The sequence below is a fragment of the Hemicordylus capensis genome, chromosome 3 (genome assembly GCF_027244095.1).
Source record: "Hemicordylus capensis ecotype Gifberg chromosome 3, rHemCap1.1.pri, whole genome shotgun sequence".
In the NCBI taxonomy this organism is placed as follows: domain Eukaryota; kingdom Metazoa; phylum Chordata; class Lepidosauria; order Squamata; family Cordylidae; genus Hemicordylus; species Hemicordylus capensis.
The window spans coordinates 268,995,176-269,013,453 of record NC_069659.1 but is presented as its reverse complement, the minus strand read 5'-3'; the positions used below and the strand labels follow the sequence as shown (position 1 = coordinate 269,013,453).

Below are 18,278 nucleotides of genomic sequence, written 5' to 3'. Positions count from 1 at the left end.
AAGATGACCGTGACCTTCTCCCCAAGCAGTTGCTCTGCTTAAAGGTGTTGATGGCGACGATGCCGCCCCTTTTACGCAGAGCCAACCGAAGAGAGCAGCCGTGAGGAGCAGAGGTTGGGGAGCTGGGCAGCACCGCCACGTCTGGTGGCTTTGCACATCGGGACAGCAAAGAGCTTCCTCCCCGGATCAGCCAAGATCCACCAAAGGGACCGCTATCCTTCTAGTAGAGCAGCAGCATCTTTGAGAAACTCGCTGAAGGCGGGCGGGCTCTGCAAGCTGAATCTATGATGAGGTTTCTTTCCTGGGCAGAAGCCATTTTTGGAAGGGGCGCGGGGAGAAGGGGAGGGTCCATTCTCCTCTTTTCTCCCTGCCCCCAGGCTAGAGTCCCCACCGCCACTTAGAAACTTAAGATAAAAGCCATGAAAGGTCACTATTCCGAACTGGCACCGGGTCCCCAAGATAGTCACCTCCGAGAAAATCCCATTGATTTCCAAAAAGTGTACATCCAGCAAAAGCCTGCTTAGATTGCGGTCTGACAATCTCTTCGGATATGTACATTCTGCTGATTTTAATGGAACTTCCGTCTCTATAAATATATACGGGGGCCACTCTGCAGTGGTTGCCAGAACCTACGGGGTATACTCGTGGGTCAAATGGGCCGTAAGCCAGAATTTGGCTTTTTAAAAGCCAAATCTGGCCACCTAGCTCTGCACATCCCATCCGCACTTAACAAGGAGGCAAACTCCACGGGAATCAAACAGGCTATTCTCACTCCTGTGTTTAATGATTATTTAGAATTGCTTTCATGGGAAGAACTTCGATTTAAGAAGACATGCGCCTCAGTTGTGGATCGGGCCATGGCATTTCACATGATTCACAGGTCTAGAGATTTTATATCCAAAGCCCATCTTTCTCCCTTTGGTGATCTTTTCTGTTCGCTTTCCTGAACATTAAGGTCAGGGCAAAGGAGGTGAAACTGGTCGAATGTTTTACAACTCAAGTTAATCGTTTATTAAAGTCACTTAAAATACATCAGTTCGTGGAGGCAAAGGAGGATTGCTCTGACAGTGAGCAAGAAGGTGTCCTTTATAAGGGCCTATTAAATTAAATGCTCACTTAAAGGCAACATGAAATATTCCTTTTTTTGCTTCAGTAGCCTGGGAAAAAATAATAGGCAGTATGTATTGGAGGATATTGTGTAGTGGAGAATAGGAATGCTACTAATAATAGCATTAAACGCAGGAAATAGAGACAAGTTTAAAAACAAAAAACAGGCACTACGCGCCGCCACACACACACACACACACACACACACACACACACACACACTTCTGTCTTCTAAGTGAAATACAGCTGAAAGTGTCTTAATCCGTCCACACAGGTCTTCCCACACAGGGTGACAGACAAATAGAAGGCTGTTGTTGTTTTTTGCCTCGTGCATATTAAGCGTAAAAATACATTTTAGTCATATGCAAACGCCACGAATAAGAGTACATTCACGCCCAATAGATATGAAGTATGAGTGTGTGCAATATGCTCATGACAGCTAAAGCACTGTGCTGTAATTATAAACACATAGCCATACAAGCACACACAAACTGGATACAATATACGGGGAGATTTCATAAATTCAGCCGTTGAGTTCGTAGTGAGCCTAGTTGAACGAGGGTTTCTTCGTTTCATAGCCGCCAGTGCAAGACTTTTCTTTTTTTGCTAGTCTCAACGCAAAATAATAATAATAATAATAATAATAATAATAATAATAATAATAATAATAATAATCCCTAACAAAGAAAGGTCAATTATATTTCCAGTTATATTTATATAAATGTGGGAATAGATTTTTTAAAAATACCCAAGTATCTAGAATTATTAAATTATATGAAAAGGCACAGAAGAGAATGGAAGAACAGCACAAGGGGAAAGTTGGAATGTTTTGATACAAGATTTTCCACTTTCCCTGTACCACACAAATATGCACCTCCACGAGCAATTCTGCATCTTTCAAAATAAATCTCGAGGCAGCGCGTGATAGATCTAAAATACACCAGGGTTGGTGTTTTTTTAATCATTAATTGAACACGTGAAAAATACCTGCTGGTACTTCACTTTAGTAGAGTGTAATTGGTAAAAATAGGAGGTTGATGAATAGATAATAGATCCTTAACTACCAATAAACAGTAAGCAGCAGCCAGCAGTATTAGGATGTGATCATAATTATTCGACCGCGACAGCCAATGGGAGCGAGAGGACTCGGCCCTAAAAATCGTCCCCGAGCACCACGGCAATCTGGAAAATACGGACAAGGCCGGATTCGCGGATGACTCGCCTGTCCCCTCGCAAGATCCCCAGCTGGTCGCAGCATTGTGTCCTGCCCCTCTACTTTAAGGATCTCTCCTATGATGCTTGCCAGAAGAGATAAAGGAGGCGTTGCAAGAGCCCCCCACCCCACCCCCATCGAGTTTGGCAGAGGAAAGTCCCGCGATTTGCTCCACAACAAATTCTTGCAGCCTTGAGGCAGGCTCCTATTCTGCTCTGGTGAGCCTTTGAAAGGGAAAGTGACCCACCCAATGGCTGAGGATGACTTCGGGGCATGAAAACAACCTAGAAGGCGGAACTGGGCTCGAGGGGCGCTTGGCCCCCATCCCCAGGACGAGGAGAGATCGATCCGTCATTCTTCAATGAATCTCCTCGGAGAAGCCAGATTTCCTTGCTAGCCGAGGCAATCAAGTTCAGTGCGAGGTTTTCCTTGGGGGGTGGGGAGCTTCTTAAAGTCCCAAGAATGAGCCTCTCCCTCCCAACTCTTCCCACCCCTTACCAAAGCCCTGAAGCCTCCCACGCGCCTACCTGAATCCTGAGGGACTTGATTGACTTCGCGCTCGGGACCTCTGGCTGCCGCTGCCGCTGCTGCTGCTACTGCGGCGTCTTTCTGCCTCTTGTGGGTTTTCCTTTCCAGTCCTGTCTGGCAGGCAGGCAAGCAAGCAGAGTCCATTCCAGTCCGGGCCTGGATCCATCCCTCCAGGATCGCGTCGGCCAGAAGTTCGCCTCTCCCCTCTGACGCACTTTAAAGAGTCTCCCCCTTCAACCTCAAGGCGAGTAATAGCGACCAATCATCAAGCCATTTACCAGGCTTCAGAGGAAGCTGTTTATGTGATCCTCGCACTAATTAGGCTCATGAACTAACAAATCGTTTGCACCACTTTGGGCACAGGGACCCGATCGCCTCTTCCATGGATTGCCGCTGGACTTCGTAGGGGCCGCCTTTTGGCGCTGCGCAAAAGGGAGCGACACACACAAGACAGCAAGCGAGGTGGGGTGGGGGAAGAAAAGGCAGAACTTCGCTCAGCAACTTTTTCTTGTGGCGGATGAAGTGAGAGCGAGTTAGTTGAGCGGCGCGTCGGCGCGGCGCGGCGCGTCTGCCTTTCGGGTGCTCGCCTCTTTATGTGGCTGGCCAGCGCGCCTGCTGCCGTCGCAGCCCTCGCTCGCGGCTGCCAGCTTGCCAGGCTCTGCCCCTTGGATCTAGAGCCGTCTGAGCACCCCGATCGTCTCGCCAGGAGGACGCCGACGCCGAGGAGCAGGAGCAGGAGCAGGAGCCGCGGCCCAGAGGCCAGATTGATCGGCGCTTGGCCGCCAGGATGTTCCAACCCACCCCCAAGCGCTGCTTCACCATCGAGTCGCTGGTGGCCAAAGACAGCCCTGCCTTGCCCGCCTCTCGCGCCGAGGATCCCATCCGGCCGGCGGCCCTCAGCTATGCCAACTCCAGCCCCATGAACCCCTTTCTTAACGGCTTCCACTCCGGCGGCAGGGGGGTCTACTCCAACCCGGACTTGGTCTTTGCCGAGGCCGTCTCGCACCCGCCCAACCCCGCCGCTGTCCCCGTGCACCCCGTGCCCCCTCCCCACGCCTTGGCCGCCCACCCGCTGCCTTCCTCGCACTCTCCGCACCCGCTCTTCGCCTCGCAGCAAAGGGACCCTTCCACCTTCTACCCCTGGCTAATACACAGATACAGATATCTAGGCCACCGGTTTCAAGGTAAGGCCCGGGGGTCTCCCCCGCCCCCACTGGACTCGGGATTAGAGGCGAGGGAGAACTGCACACTAACCTTTCTGCCTGGCTAACCTTTCCCGGTCCCCCAGAAGGGTGGAAGAGGGAATATTCCCCCCCCCAAAAAAGGTCATTTGGATGGGTTGGGGGGAGAGAACGAAAAAAAAGAGTTGGGGTGGGCGTGGAGAGAAAGGGAAAGGAAGTTGCCTTTTCCTGAGATCCCGAAAGCCACTGACTTCTTGAAAAATCAATGGGGCTACTCCAGAGTAAATGACCAAGTTTGCAGCCTTCTCTGTCTTTTCTGAAAGAGTCGTTTCAACTTGCCAACCTGTCGCTGCGGGTGGGGAGTGGGAGGCAATCTTTGTTGCGGAAATGGTAGCCCTCTGTTAGTTTGGTCTAAAGGAGCGCGCACCACCAGCCCAGCCCTGGGAAGTCCGGGAGCCCACTGTGGACTGGATTGGGTGGCTTAAATCTTGGGCCTTTCTTTTCACCCGTCATGAAACGTGTGCCCCCAACCATTGTGTTGAACCTTCCAACTTCTCTAGTGAATTTCGCAATCGAATGACTCTCCAGAAAAATGTTTGAAAGATACAGTTAAAGGGGGATGGGGGACAAAAGGCAAAATCCAGGAAGTGAGGGGTAGATATGAATTATAGCAAATATTATTTTTAAAACCCCACTGCTTATTTTTTCCTTTAAGAATCCCAAGACCCCCCACGCGTTTTGAGCCTAAGGTTTTCTGCACTGGGGGGATGTGGAGTAAAATACCTGAGCTTTCTCTGGGAAGCTACAAGGCAGCCCAGGAAAACAGGGCTGAAGGGCATTCCTGATGTTTTCAAAATATTTTTGGCAGGTTTTTCCATTCCATTCCTTAACTCATTTCTTGCAAGTTAATCCGGTGGCAATCAGCAGAAGCGATAGACTTCGAAAGTTCCACATAGACCGATTTCAGTGGAAGTTACTGGGCGAGTAATTTGCACTGGAAATCAGCCAGTGGACGTAAACCCTCGGATTTTCTGTTGAAATCTATGGGCTTACTTCGAAGTTAAAAAAATGCTCAGGACTGTGCTGCATTTTTTGTCCTTACCAGTCGGAGTTGCGAAGCCCCGTTGTGGTTAGGGTTTGACTTCTTTTCACCTATACCACCGTCTTCCAAGAAACTGGAGCTTCTCCAGAAAAGGCAGGGGAGGGTATTGCCTTCGTCTTCCCCTTGAATACAGGTGCGAGAGAAAGCAGTTTGGCGATTTATTTATACGCTCAACACCTTGGGGGAAGCCAAATGCTTTAAATGCGATTTGAAGAATTGTGGAAAAGATCTCCACTCTACCTATCTAGCCCGTACAGCATCTGCCATATTAAATGTATGCATGGGTTTTATATATCATGTGTATATATAGTTTCAATATCCAACATAATAAACATCTTGCAAAATTACTACTTATTCCGCTTATTAAACTTCTCCCCCCACCTCCACCCCCGCAAAAAATCAATACGCACCCAAAAGTATTTTAGGGGAAAGCATTCAGCCATGATCCCTCATTTATTTTAAATTGGGCACCAGGAATGATCTGCAAGAAAGGGGGAGATAGATGAGGTAGCGATGGGCTTATTATTATAACCTCTTGGTGGAAAATTACGGGTTTCGTTCACTCCGTCATTTTTCCCCTGTCGCGAACAGCTTGTTGAAGGGCACCAGCGAAAAGGAGGGATTTGCCTGCTGTTGTTGCCACCGGCTGATTGGAATAACAGCCTCTCGGTGGAGCGATCCAAATACGAAAATAGGCAGAGGAATTCTGGGGAGGGGTGTTTTCCAAACTTCTCCAGAAATGATTCCAGTAATTGATTGATGACGAACGCGCCGGGGTGTGTGTGTGTGATGAAGACCCCCCACCCCCAGTTTTAAATTCAGATGTAGAGGTTTCCCCCCTTGGTTGCTTTTATTTTGCAAAAGGCAGTTCTTTTTACTTAAAACTTTCAAGACGGACCCTTGTGCCCTACACACGGGCATTTTTCGTACAGACTTAGTGGTTTGGTTTTGTTGATGCCCAGGGACTCCGAGCAAGTAAAAGGTAGGGAGTTCCTTGGATTTGCATCTGGAAGGATCCCCTTTGCAAAAGTGGGTCTCCGGGTAGATCGTCATAAATTCTCTGGTGTATATCTCCCGGAATATTGATGGGATTAAGTTGCTTGCGAATTACTTTGTTGCTTTCCCTTACTGAGGTGGCTCTTTTCACCCCTCACCCCGCCCCTTAATCCGGAGCAAGTTGTTTTGAATGCAGACCTAAACTATAGTTTTAAAAAATTGCTGATGTAGTCTATTGTCTCAGAGGATTTCTTTCTTAGGAGACCTGAGGAGAGTGAAAGTTGTTGGTTTCCTTCCAGTTTCGCTCTGCGCGCAGGTTCCCCTCCCCCTTCTTTCTGGAGAGAATGTAATCATGCACTAATAAGGAAATTAGTCCTCTTGAAATCAGTGGGGCTTGCTTCCAGGTAAGGTGCAAAATTGGACAAGGGCTTAAAATAATGCGAAGACTCTCCCTTAACATCTCCCCGCCCCCCTCAGAGGTGCAGGATACCAAGAGATGGTGGCTCGCGAGTCGCTTTGCTCATTTCTTGATGTTTTTTGTCTCGCGATCCAGGCAATGAGACCAGCCCGGAGAGCTTCCTCTTGCACAATGCACTAGCCAGGAAACCTAAACGGATCCGCACCGCCTTTTCCCCATCCCAGTTACTGAGACTGGAGCACGCGTTTGAGAAAAATCACTACGTCGTAGGCGCCGAGAGAAAGCAACTGGCGCACAGCCTCAGTCTCACGGAAACTCAGGTAAAGCGAACCCAGCAGAGCGTCTGCCTGCCTGGCCACTCCGGCGCGCGCGGCCGAGATTCAGGCCGCAGCCTCCCCGAGCCCCCCGCTTGCGTCTCAGGGTCCCAACTTGCTGCAGTTTCCAGGTCGTGTGTAAAGAGGGCTGAGGACGTGTTTGGCAGGAGGAGATCTAGGCCCTCTTCTTGCCTTTTACAATCCTTTTCCCAGCGTAAATATTTCTGGTGGTGGTGGTGGTAGTAGTAGTAGATTGTATTCTGCTGCCACTGATCATAAAGAGTTTTCTCGAAAGCTCACGGAGCATTTGATTCATAGAATTTAAAGTCAATTTCTCCAGTCAAAGTTCTAGAATATGAGTCAATTTGATTCTAGGTATATTAATAGAATATCTTCAATCAAGGCACTGCCTTAACCAGCTTCCGGATCGAGCTGTTGGGATTGTCAGGGGACAGATTTCAAGGCGGAGGAATCCACAGCGAATTGGATGTTTGTTAAGCTTTGTAAAAACGACCGTTTTAAAAAGAGGTTTTAGAAAAATGATAAACGTGCTTTTGCCTCTGAAAACTATTTGATCGATTTCTATGGATTTGTTGTATGTCGGTTTTAGTTTGAAACTCTGGAGCGTAAAGGGGTGTTTATTTTGTTATTTAGGGGGCAGGTCTGGCTTAGAAAAGGAGTATCGTTGTTGTGTCTTTTTTCTGACCATCTATAAAATTAGGAGCTGGATAATTTCAAATTAAAGACAGAGTGAACTCAAGAAGAAAGTTGGGGGGGAGTTTTCCTTTCCTCCCCCCCCCTTTCCTCCCTCTTGTTTGGTTTTGGAATTTGAACATAGGGTATTGCCCCTCCCTCCTTCCTATGTATAGCTCGATCCACTATCCATTAACAAACACAAAGGCGACTGGATTTAAGTCAGTTCACAGCCGGATCCTGAACACATTTCCTTGGTTCCCCGGCGTTTTCAATGGAACTTGTCTCCAAGTGAAAGCGCTATACTTAGAATCGGGCTGACCGTTCGACTGACCGCCCAAGCCCTCAGCAATTTCATTGCTCCGCGTTTTAATGCGGCTTCCCAAAAAGCCTGCATTTCAACGCAACCCAGGCCTTCTTTAATGCGGCTTTACTGTATTGTGCATCCTATTGTCTGTATATTTCCCAGCAAAATTGTCTTGTGTTGGAAGAACTGCCCGGTGCCAAGCTCGGGTGTCCTGCTGACCCTCCAGCAAATTGTGCCAGTAAAACTGAATGATAAGGGGAGGGAGGAAAGGAGGAGGGGGTGCGTCCAAAAGATGCTGTGGAGGTGGAAGGCAATCCGGATGGCAGAGAATCGCGTTGTTTGACAATTGTCCAGGCGGGACTATGTTGGCTTCTTGAAGAGTGTGCCAGGGAGAAAGATCCATTGTACTAACAAGCTGTGTGTGTGTGTGTGTGTGTGAGAGAGAGAGAGAGAGAGAGAGAGAGAGAGAGAGAGAGAGAGAGAGAGAGAGAGAGAGATCAGATCAAATTCATCTTTAAGCCATGCCTCTGAGATTGCCCAGCTGCCTCCTGCATGTGCCTGCTTCAAACCAGATGGTTGGTTTGGCTGTAGACTTCAAGACTGTAGCGGTAGCGGTTGTTGTGAGGACTTCTTACCCCCATCTCCCCGTTTTCACAGGCTTTGTTATTGTCAGTCCTCAAAGAAGTTCGATAGCCTTTTCAAACGTCTTTCTCTCTTTCCAAGAGGCTGGGGAGATTTCGAATGGCATGTTCTCTCCTGCGCTATCTGGCTCAGTATTTCAAGGAACTGGGCGGGGAGGGGGAGAAGAGAAATAGGGACAGCTTTAGTTCAAACTTCCCAGTAAACAGTAACGTTCTTTGGTCGGATTAAGTTGTAACACTTTTTTCCCCTTTCCCCCTCCCTTTCTGCTTTTCTTTGGGGCGGAGCACGTGGGGGGGGGAGCATGAAAGAGGCTGGACCTTTTGTTTTAAAATGTCTCCCCTAACAAAACCCCAGTAAATGGATCGCCACTTTGATGAGGTTCGCGGAACAAGGGGCTGGTCACAGGCTGATTTCCACTGGCAAAGAGTATTTAAGGTGGTCTTTGTCCCCCTTGATTCCGAAGCTGGTTGGGGTCTATTGTGACGGTGTCAGGCCCCCCAGCCCCCTACAAAACGAGCTCCCCTTTGGAGATCGGCGTGGAGAAATGAACCGTCGTCCCCTTCAATTAGCAAACTGAAAAGCGAATTAAACTCACCCCTTGTTCCTCGCTCAGCTATTTAAAGGGGAGACTTTAGGAGAATATGAAAATGCAGCCGAGATGTGGGGAAAGGGGCGTCTGGCAGCGAAGGGCTTCTGAAGGGGCAGCGAAGCGGGTTAAAGAAGCTTATTAAAATGGTCCCGTTTTCGGATTTGTCTTTCCCCCTCTCCTCCCCTTACGTGTAGGGGCTTTATCAGGCATTTTCAGGCAGAATCAGAGTAGAAACTGGATTTTTTTTTTAACTTTAAAAAAAAAATCGTGTTTACCTTTGGCCGCAACGAGGAGTGTGTGTGTATCTCTCTTTGGAGATAATTTCGGGATCAATACGATCTGTAATTAAATGACTGACAGGGTCAGCTGGTGATGTTTAATTCAGATTTAGCCGACCCAAAGCAAATGCAGAGGGGCTTCCCTCCCCCCTCCCCTTCACAGCCCGAAGGTGCTTGAAGGGCTTCCCTATTTTTCACGCCGGCCCACTGTCACCAAACCCTGCTTGGGAAACGTGTCTTTCTTCCTTCTTTGATAATAAAGAGTCGCTGGGTACAAAAGAAGCGTTTATTTAGAGCGGGCAGAATTCGAACCTCCGACTTAATTAACGGAGTGATACCTCCCCTCCCCCCGCCACATTTTAAAGCTCTCCAGTTTTCCCCTTTTATTATTTTTAATTAAGGTTGAATAGGCCCCTCCTCCGCCTTTAAAAAGATTTTTCTAAATTAACCTGAAACCTGGATGAGTTCTTTGGGAGAGAAAATCTTGAAGGTCCCCCTCCCTTCTCCTGAAGGTTAACATAGATCGGTTCCAAAGGCCGGACTGAAAGAAACGCTTTACAGTCCGAAGATCAACAATCAAGATGTTGAATTATATTAAACTGACTATATGAAAAAGGGGTGGAATGAGAAAGGCAACATTTGAAGTCCGGGTATTGAGAGAGAGAGAGAGGGAGAGAAATGTATTGCTGATCGTTGGTTACGATTGAAAACTGTTTTGCTGGTAGAGTGCGTAATGAGATCCTCTCCACAGCACTGTCTCTATGAAGTGCAATTGACATGAGGCTCTGGCATCTGCTTAAAGCGTAGATATGCGTGCGCTCATATATGCATACCATGCACTAGAAGAGACTCGGAGTTCGGAAACGCAGAAGTGCATGAAACACCTATATGAAAACATGGTGGTCTGGAGACTCTGTGGCGTTTCTTAAACACACGTCGGTAGACAGATGGCGTGGGTGACTTTACTATTCGCTTTTACGGAGGAGCGTAAACAGCATACATTGTAATGCATACTCTCGTTTGTTATCATATGGCTGCCACAGAGGAGACATGACACTCCCAATAAGCCTGCTTTCTGCCCATTGACATAACGAGTCTTTCTCAACACCGGTGGTGCACATAATTAGTATACACGCTGTGGGTCTGGGTGTACAGAACCGCGGAGGAGGACTGTATATTGACAAACCCTGCTCGTGTGAATGGACATAGCCCTAGATATGGGAGTAGTAGTCGCATGCATGTCCCGCCCTAATCACAGAAGCAAAATCGAGGAGGCTCACTTCCAAGGAAACGTATTGAGGATCGAGGTGTAAGTCTACAGTATCAAACTTATTTGGGGATCGATTTAAATCTGCCGGGTGTGCTTTCCTAGCAAACATATTTAGTTCTGAGGCCTACCATGCGGTGTGGTTGCAAGGAGGAATAGCGGTGCATTCTCTTCTGCACACCCCACTAATTCTCCAGCACTGACTGATAGAATGACTCCGGAGTAAATAGATGCCAAGCTGCAGGCACACACCCTTTATGGTGCACACATTCAGTACTTCAGAGTAAGTATCCGTAGCCCGTATACAGCTAAATCCCCACTTCAGTTATCTGATTAATTTTAAAATCCGATCCCCCAGTGCGATCCATACCGGAGTTGAGACGAAGTGCTTGAATTTAAATAGATTGGCACCATGATCCTGAACGATTTTCCTTGGACATGAGCCCTATTGATTTCAGGTAGAATGTAATGCCACAAATGAGTTCAGAATCGGGTGGAAAGGGTTAGACCTAAATTGAAATCAATGGGGGCATGTTTCCAAGGCCTGTGCTTAAAATCGGGGATTAGCCTTAAACCCCAATTACTGCGGCTTAACTGGGTTAGAAGCGAGGCAGGCGGTTAGTTCCTGTGAAGTTAACGAAGCTGCCTTTGATCCTGGCATTGTCTTCCTAATCAACAAGAACTCCCATTAATTTCTGTGGAATGTATTTCCTAGTAAGCGTGCATAGGATCGCAACCCAAGCCGTCTCAGATTTCAGTATGGTTATGCTTTCTCTCTCAAAGGCTTGCGCGCTCCTGAACGGGCTGTGATTCGAAGACTCTGCTATTACATGCCATATTTACTTACTTGAACTCAGTGTAAAGTTAGTAAACTCATGTTTACTTCCGAGTAAACATGGGCAGGATTGGGCCATATGACTACTTAGTTACTTAGATGGCACTTGCAACTAGATATGTAGGAAAATAAAGGAGATTACGGTACGGGAGTGGGGGGGGGGACCTCTTAATGCCCAATGCTGAACACGTTTGGCAGGAAGTAAAGCTCATTGATTTCAATGGGACCAGAAGCTCGGTCTTGTACATGTTTACTCAGAAGTGACTCCTACTGAGTTCACTGCGACTTGCAACCCCAGCCCATCCATGCTTACTCCAAAGTAAATCCCACTATTTTCCTCCCAAGTAAATGTGCCTAGAGCTATTTCAGTAAACTTGTGTAGAGTTTTGGCCATACTTCCCCGGAATTAGGTGAAGGATTTTAGCCTTGGTGTGTGTTGGTGGGCGAGAATATCCGACGCAGTGTATATTTGTGTGTGTGATCCTGCTCTGTGGACATTTTAGGGACAGACGGATGCAGACGTTGTAGAGCATCTGAACTGCTCTTCCCGCCCCGGGCCTATGACCTACAAATCTTTTCTCCTTCCCCACACCCCTCGCAACACACCGTTGAGAGGTGCAGAAACCGTCTGCTATGGGGGTTGGGGTGGGGGAGATGTCCACGCCTATGTATGTATTTATTTATTTGTTTGTTTTGGTCTCTTCCCTCGGAAGTGCCGGCGGGGAGCTAACGGCAGCCTGTCTTTCCCTTCCTTAGGTAAAAGTTTGGTTTCAGAACCGACGGACAAAGTTCAAGCGGCAGAAGTTGGAAGAAGAAGGTTCAGATTCCCAACAGAAGAAAAAGGGGACTCATCATATTAATCGGTGGAGAATTGCCACCAAACAAGCCAGCCCGGAGGAGATCGACGTCACGTCAGACGATTAAAATAATCTTTAATTAAAATATTAATAATAATAGTAAAGAAAAGAAGCAGCAGCGAAACTCCAAGCTGGCACTTAAAAGACTTTTCCACGAACAACACAAGTGTTAAAGGCTCCTGACAACCCCAGGAAAGTGAGTGGCATGGGCAGAGCGAGGGACAGAGACCGGCTTGATCACAAGGCAATTCTCCTTTAGAGAGGCAGCTGAGAGGAACGAAAGCCAGCCAGGCAGCCCGCGAGAAGTCAGTCCAAACGGTGGCCTTGAAGGTCCTGAACCGGTACAAAAAAAAAAGGTGGGGGGAGGGGGAACCTGTCAATCAAAGCCAAACCACCGAGACAAGGTGATTGACAGGTGTTCCGTTTCTCGCAGCTCAAACATCAAATCACTCGATTGTTTTGGTTTTGTTTTTTTTAAAGATGCATACACGCTGGTGCGCACGCACACACATACACGAAGACTACCTTACAGGACACGTTGCACTTCACGAGGGATTTATTCTTAGGAATAATTATTCTGATTTTAATCCCAGTCTTTAGGAGAAAAAAAAATATTCCACACCCATCCAAAATCTACACACCTCTTTCAGAAACGTGAATTGCATGCTTTTAAGAGACCTTGGGGGGAGGGGGGGGGAAGAAGAGGGTGGACTTTTGTTTAAAAAAAAAAAAAAAAAGGAAAACCAACACCGGTTGCTAAAGACAGGCAGAGATGAACTGTATTATTTTCCCCGTTTTCTCCTCCGAGACAGGCTCTGTGTGCTTTTTAAATTTATTTTACGAGAAACTGTGCAGTCTGTAAACCTTTTAATGATAACTTCTGGCGTCAAAGTGGTTGTGAAAACTCAATGAAGTAGCGGTAACAAATTCCTTTTCTTTTTCTTCTTTTTGCTCCCTCAAAATGGATAACCTTTGAAGAAAAAGGGGTGGGGTTAAGATTGGGGGTGGGAGGTGGGAAATCCTGATAACTTCGCTACAATAAAATAAAATAAGGAAAATAATCCCCATTCTAAAAACTTGGCTTTTCCTCCCCACCTGCCTGTGCTCCTTTTCACGGGGCTGTGCCCAAACTGACAGGACTTTGTAAGGATCTGGGATCTTGAAGATCTCTCTCTAGAAACGATTGCGACCCAGGCCCATTTTTCATGGGGGACAAATTTAAAGCACTGATGATGATGACGATGTTCCAAGATTATATAGAGCTACTAAAAATGACAAATGTTTCCTTAATGTCTTCTTTACCAGAATGTAAATATTTTTGTGTTTTGTGTTTAATTTGTTAGAATTCTAACACACTATATACTTCCAAGAAGTATCTCAATGTCAATATTTTGTCAATAAAGATTTATCAATAAGGCCTAACAGTTTTAAGCAACATTTTTCTTTCAAAGGTTAGCCTTCCCTTTTCTCCCCGCTCTCCCTGTCCATAGGCTTCAAACTTCACAGCCCATATTTAATGTTGACATCTTCAGCTTCCCTCAGGAGTCATTTGAATCACAGGGCATCCAAAGATCCGTTAGCTCAAGTCATGTTGATTACCAGATTTAGTTTTCCGAGCTAACCCATCTACGAATTGAGAGGGGTTTTTTACATTAGGGTTTTTTGTCTGCGTACCCCTACGTTTTTAAACGTGTACACGAATGCAGTGCGAATGTAACACTGGAGTATTTGTATCGAACGTACACTCATCAAAGGGCCAGGCTTAGCTGTTTCTCTGAGTGTACACCTTGTAGAAAGCTCGGCTTTGCTGGTGTGTAATGTGTGAAAGCCTCCTGGATTGGAGTAAATCTTCCATTTGGATCTATTCTCATTAGGCAGAAGTAAAATCCTATAGACATCAATAGTGTTTGCTTCCCAGGCGTGTTTAGGAGTGGGCAACGGGAGAGACATCATTTTAGTCCGGGTTTAAAAGTATTGCATTTTCACTGGGTTGTCTGCTGGTGAGCACGAATACACTTGTGCTGAAGTTTAAGTAAGGCAACTGATCGGTGCGCGTTTACCGGGAAGTGAGTGACACTGAAATCAACGGGTCTTTACTTTCGATAAAATTATGTCTGCATGCATATATGGTGCTGCATTCCTCGTTTGAATGTCCTCTTTCTGAAAGCGTTGACTTGATTTCAGCGGTGCTTACTTCCGTGTAAGCATGCTTTAGTTCTGGTGTGTGTGATTCAGGAGTCTTAGAATTAGGCATTTGGTAACTGCGCGATTGCACAGTTTGGTTCTGATTTAGAAAATATGGTCACATTTTTTTGGCCTTATTATTTATGCTTTCCAAGAGAGGGACTCTTTGTAGGGGGAAGGGAGGGACGCCAACACTAATAGGAAAAGGGTAAAAAGTTCCCCCTAATCCTTGAAGAAGCTAGCTGGCTTTCTCGGGGTACCCCAGGTTTTTTTTTTTAAATTCATGCTTCATTTGCTCTTTAGCCTGATCGGCTGCATTAATCAGTTTTCTTCCCATTGACAGCGCAAGCCTCGTCTGCAGTGTTCCAGCTACAAAGACTTTTTGTGGAAGTGCAAATCAGTTTAGGCAATTATCATACCAGGAATATGAAGGGGAAAGAGGAGCCATTGCCCAGTGGTCTCCTTTAATCTCTTAATCCGTGGATCCAGGGGGGCTAGTTGGACATAATTTAGGACAATCTGACTACCCTTTACACTGTGATAAGGCGAAGTTACAATGCATCGCGAAAATACCAGCTTTGTTAAACATCCTGCCTTGAAAAGTTCAGATTAGACATTCCACACACGTGCTGTCACTATAGGGCACTATGGAAATTCGGTTTAAAAGGTCCGATCAGATTCTTTCCTTTTTATATTTTTACCCCTTGTTTCTCCTTTCGGTCCTAATGAGTGACTTTCCCCTCAGAGCAGTTAAGAAATCGCAAGGAGGTGCTGATTGTGAGATCCGATTCCGCCCCCACCACCGCTGCCGCTACTTTCCCCTTCAGATCTAGAAGCCATAGTCTTAAGAGAAACCCCTTTTTTCTTTATTCATCTTTTATTTTTCTCTTTTAAAACAGCCAACGGATTTGTTTTGGCACTCTAAAATCTCCTCCCAGTCTTACTTAAAAAGAAAACAAAACCCACGCATTATCCAGTTCCTAGGCTCGGGCTTTATTACTCACTATTATTTCCCATTTTGATTTTTCTTTTTAAAGGCTTATTTCTGCAGGATTCAGGAGCTCTATCCTCCCTCCCACCGCCATCTTCCCCTAAACCACAAAGGGTGAAAAAAATAAAATAAAAAGAAAGACGGAGACCGAAAGTGTATGTGTGTATGTGTGTATGTGTGTATGTGTGTATGTGTGTATGTGTGTATGTGTGTGTGTGTGTGTATATATATATATATATATATATATATATATATGAGAAATAAAGCGTCCTATGTAACGTAACAGCAATAAAATCTTCAGAGAATGCTATTAGCTTTGGAAAAAAAAAACCCTAAAAGCTTTATTACAAACCAAGCTTTGAAAATAGGGGGGATTAGGAGTCTGAAAGAGTCCCACAATGGCTAGAAGAAAAGGTTTCATGCTAATGAGGTTAATGCCCTTTGTATCTGAGGACTCCACAACTTCATTACTCGCTATCTCAGGCTCCACCAAGCGGCTCAGAACACTGCAGCCCACTCCAGCTTCCCCCTTCCCTGCCTAAAGAAGGATTTGATAGCAGCTCTGTTCAAACTAGATAATTATATCTTTTCAAGTCGGAATTAAGATAAAGAAAGTGAAGCAAAAGGCGGCTCGCCTTGATCCACTGCAAACAATTTGGGCGCACTTTCTCCTCTCGCTCTCTCGCTCTCTTTCTCTCTTTTCTCTCTCTCTCTCTCGCTCCCCCCACCAGCCGTCTCAATGGGCAGGACGCTAGGAATTATTAAGTCCTCATTTGCTTTATTAATTCATCTCTTTTAAAGTGGTCCGGATTACGGAGGGCTGTTGGCACTGGCAGGCGGGACAGCAGCGAACTTTGCGCCCCAAAGAGGCAGCCGGCCCAGAGCGCGCGGGCCAAGCCAACTCGGAAACATCAAAGAAGGGGAGAGAAGGAGGGAAAAGGGAAGGAGGTTAGGAGCTGAGGGTGAAAGACCACTACGGGGTTTCTTGAGGATCGTTCCCAAAGAGGTGGAGGAACAACATGCCTTTCGTATTAACTCTTGAACTCTCGAAAATGCACGCGTTCCTGACTGGCTTTGCTCTCCCGAGCCTCTCCTCCCTATACATCTTTTCTTAGAAGTCAAGGCTCGCTAACGAAAGAATATTTGATTTCCAACTAAATGTGCCCGATTTTTATTCTGCTTTTTTCTTCCTCTCGTTATTTTCTCCTTTCTTTCCTTGTCCCCTTGATTTCTAAATAATTGCGACTGACGAGAGTGCGCTTACGCCCTTCTCCCACAAGAGGGGCGGAGGAGGTGTGATGTGATGATGTGATTATTATGTTTTTGCTTTAGTTTACATCTCCACTTCCGGGATCAGTGACAGGCAGCCCTAAGGTGGGAGATTTTCTTCCAACTGTGCGGTGGACCGAACTTTACCCGGCGATGTCGTGCCCTTTCAGAATCTGGTTGCGGAGCCTTCCGGCCAGGATGGACCCATTGCAGCTAGCAGCTCTTATCATCTCTCCAGTTCCATTCTGGTGTGTAATTTTGCATTATTGATCTTACGATGCTGAAGTCATTAGTAGCGAGAAGCAAGTTGGGCCTAGACTTGGAAGCGATAGGCTGGAGGGATTGGTTGCCCAGGGTCACGTGCTTATTTTTAATGTCCTCCATTGGCTTCTGGTCAAACTCGGCCAGAAGAGCAGTCTGTTAAATGAGTTTACATCGTAGCACAACCGGGTTGTAACTGGGGCTGCTTATTTCGGGTAGGTTGTACCGCGGTGCGTGTGCGGGTGATCTAATCGTTCCTCCATACGGGGTGTATACACAGAAAGCAGTCCGTCAGGGCTAGCTCTACTTCCGGACATGGAATCTCTAAGGGAACGTTTTCAGCCATGTGAACCCCTCTCCTGCAATATGGAGTGGTACTGCCCAGATACAGGTTAACCTCCTTGTTGAGAACTAGGCCTCAGATTAATTTCAGGAGACTGCCTTGTCCTAGGATTGCCGGGTTTTAAGAGCATAAGTCTAAGAGCATAAGGGACCATTTCCCCTCTAGATTATTTTGCAATTCACGTTGAATGTTAATGTCTACACAGGTATCATAAAATACATAAAACAAAGGCTGTTCAGGGGCCCTCAAGGAGGACTGACACTAGCAGAGCGCGCGCATGTGCAGAGCTCAGCCAACTGTACACCCAGGACTGTACCGCCGACAGTCACTGAGCACAGCTTTGTGGTTTGATCTTTCGGGTTTCCGGGAGTTTTACACTTTTAAAGAGCCCCGCTTTCTGGAGCTCTCACAAGCGTCCTTATGATCTCCTGAAGCACAGGCCGACTTTCATAAGTATATATTGTGATTATTCTCACTCTGACCCTAAACACAGAGAATTGAAAGTTTCGGCCTGCAATCCTATCCGCGCATATTAAGGAAAGAACCTAGCTGCTGACTTCCAGTTAAACCCAGCCGGGATCGGGCTACTACACCTCTTCTTGATTACCCATTATTGATCTTAATCAATCTAATGTAATTTCATAGGAAGCATGCTTATGAGTCACTGACTACTTTGAGGTTTATTGACAAGCTATAGAGAGCAACTCTATGGACAGGGCAGTCACCACTGAGTAACGCGAATGTGAAGACCCGGTGTATACAAAAGACCGTTTACAGGGCATGTTCTGCTCTGATTTTGTTCTTCGCTTGAATCTGGATTCATTGGGGCGGTGTGTGCCTGTGTTCGGGTCCAAGGCTATGATCCAAAGCACATTTTATATGGAAGAAAGGTTGCAATCCTTG

The 18,278-nt window shown here is 46.5% G+C and overlaps 1 protein-coding gene and 1 long non-coding RNA gene across 4 annotated transcripts in view; both read left to right on the top strand.

Moving 5' to 3' along the window:
• Window positions 1-2,313: 2,313 nt before the first annotated feature.
• Window positions 2,314-13,749, top strand: EMX2 (empty spiracles homeobox 2). Of its 2 annotated transcripts, XM_053312511.1 has the most exons (3): window positions 2,314-4,032; window positions 6,681-6,865; window positions 12,227-13,749. In XM_053312511.1, the coding sequence occupies exons 1-3, from the start codon at window positions 3,636-3,638 to the stop codon at window positions 12,392-12,394; spliced, it is 750 nt and encodes a 249-aa protein (XP_053168486.1). In that variant the 5' UTR covers window positions 2,314-3,635; the 3' UTR covers window positions 12,395-13,749. The 2 variants fall into 2 exon arrangements, with proteins under 2 accessions (XP_053168486.1, XP_053168487.1); XM_053312512.1 differs by lacking the exon at window positions 6,681-6,865.
• Window positions 13,750-16,853: 3,104 nt separating this feature from the next.
• The window catches only part of LOC128352515 (uncharacterized), a 46,882-nt gene continuing 45,457 nt past the window's right edge, over window positions 16,854-18,278 (top strand). For both annotated transcript variants that reach the window (XR_008320462.1, XR_008320463.1), the window contains exon 1: window positions 16,854-17,019. This is a non-coding gene — a long non-coding RNA (uncharacterized LOC128352515). The remainder of the gene's footprint in view (window positions 17,020-18,278) is intronic.

Bases quoted from the DNA above. Each gene is read 5' to 3' on its own strand.
- EMX2 (XM_053312511.1), top strand. From the start codon at position 3,636: ATGTTCCAACCCACCCCCAAGCGCTGCTTCACCATCGAGTCGCTGGTG. The intron at 4,033-6,680 runs GTAAGGCCCGGG...CTCGCGATCCAG, and splicing joins TCTAGGCCACCGGTTTCAAG to GCAATGAGACCAGCCCGGAG. The intron at 6,866-12,226 runs GTAAAGCGAACC...TCCCTTCCTTAG, and splicing joins TCAGTCTCACGGAAACTCAG to GTAAAAGTTTGGTTTCAGAA.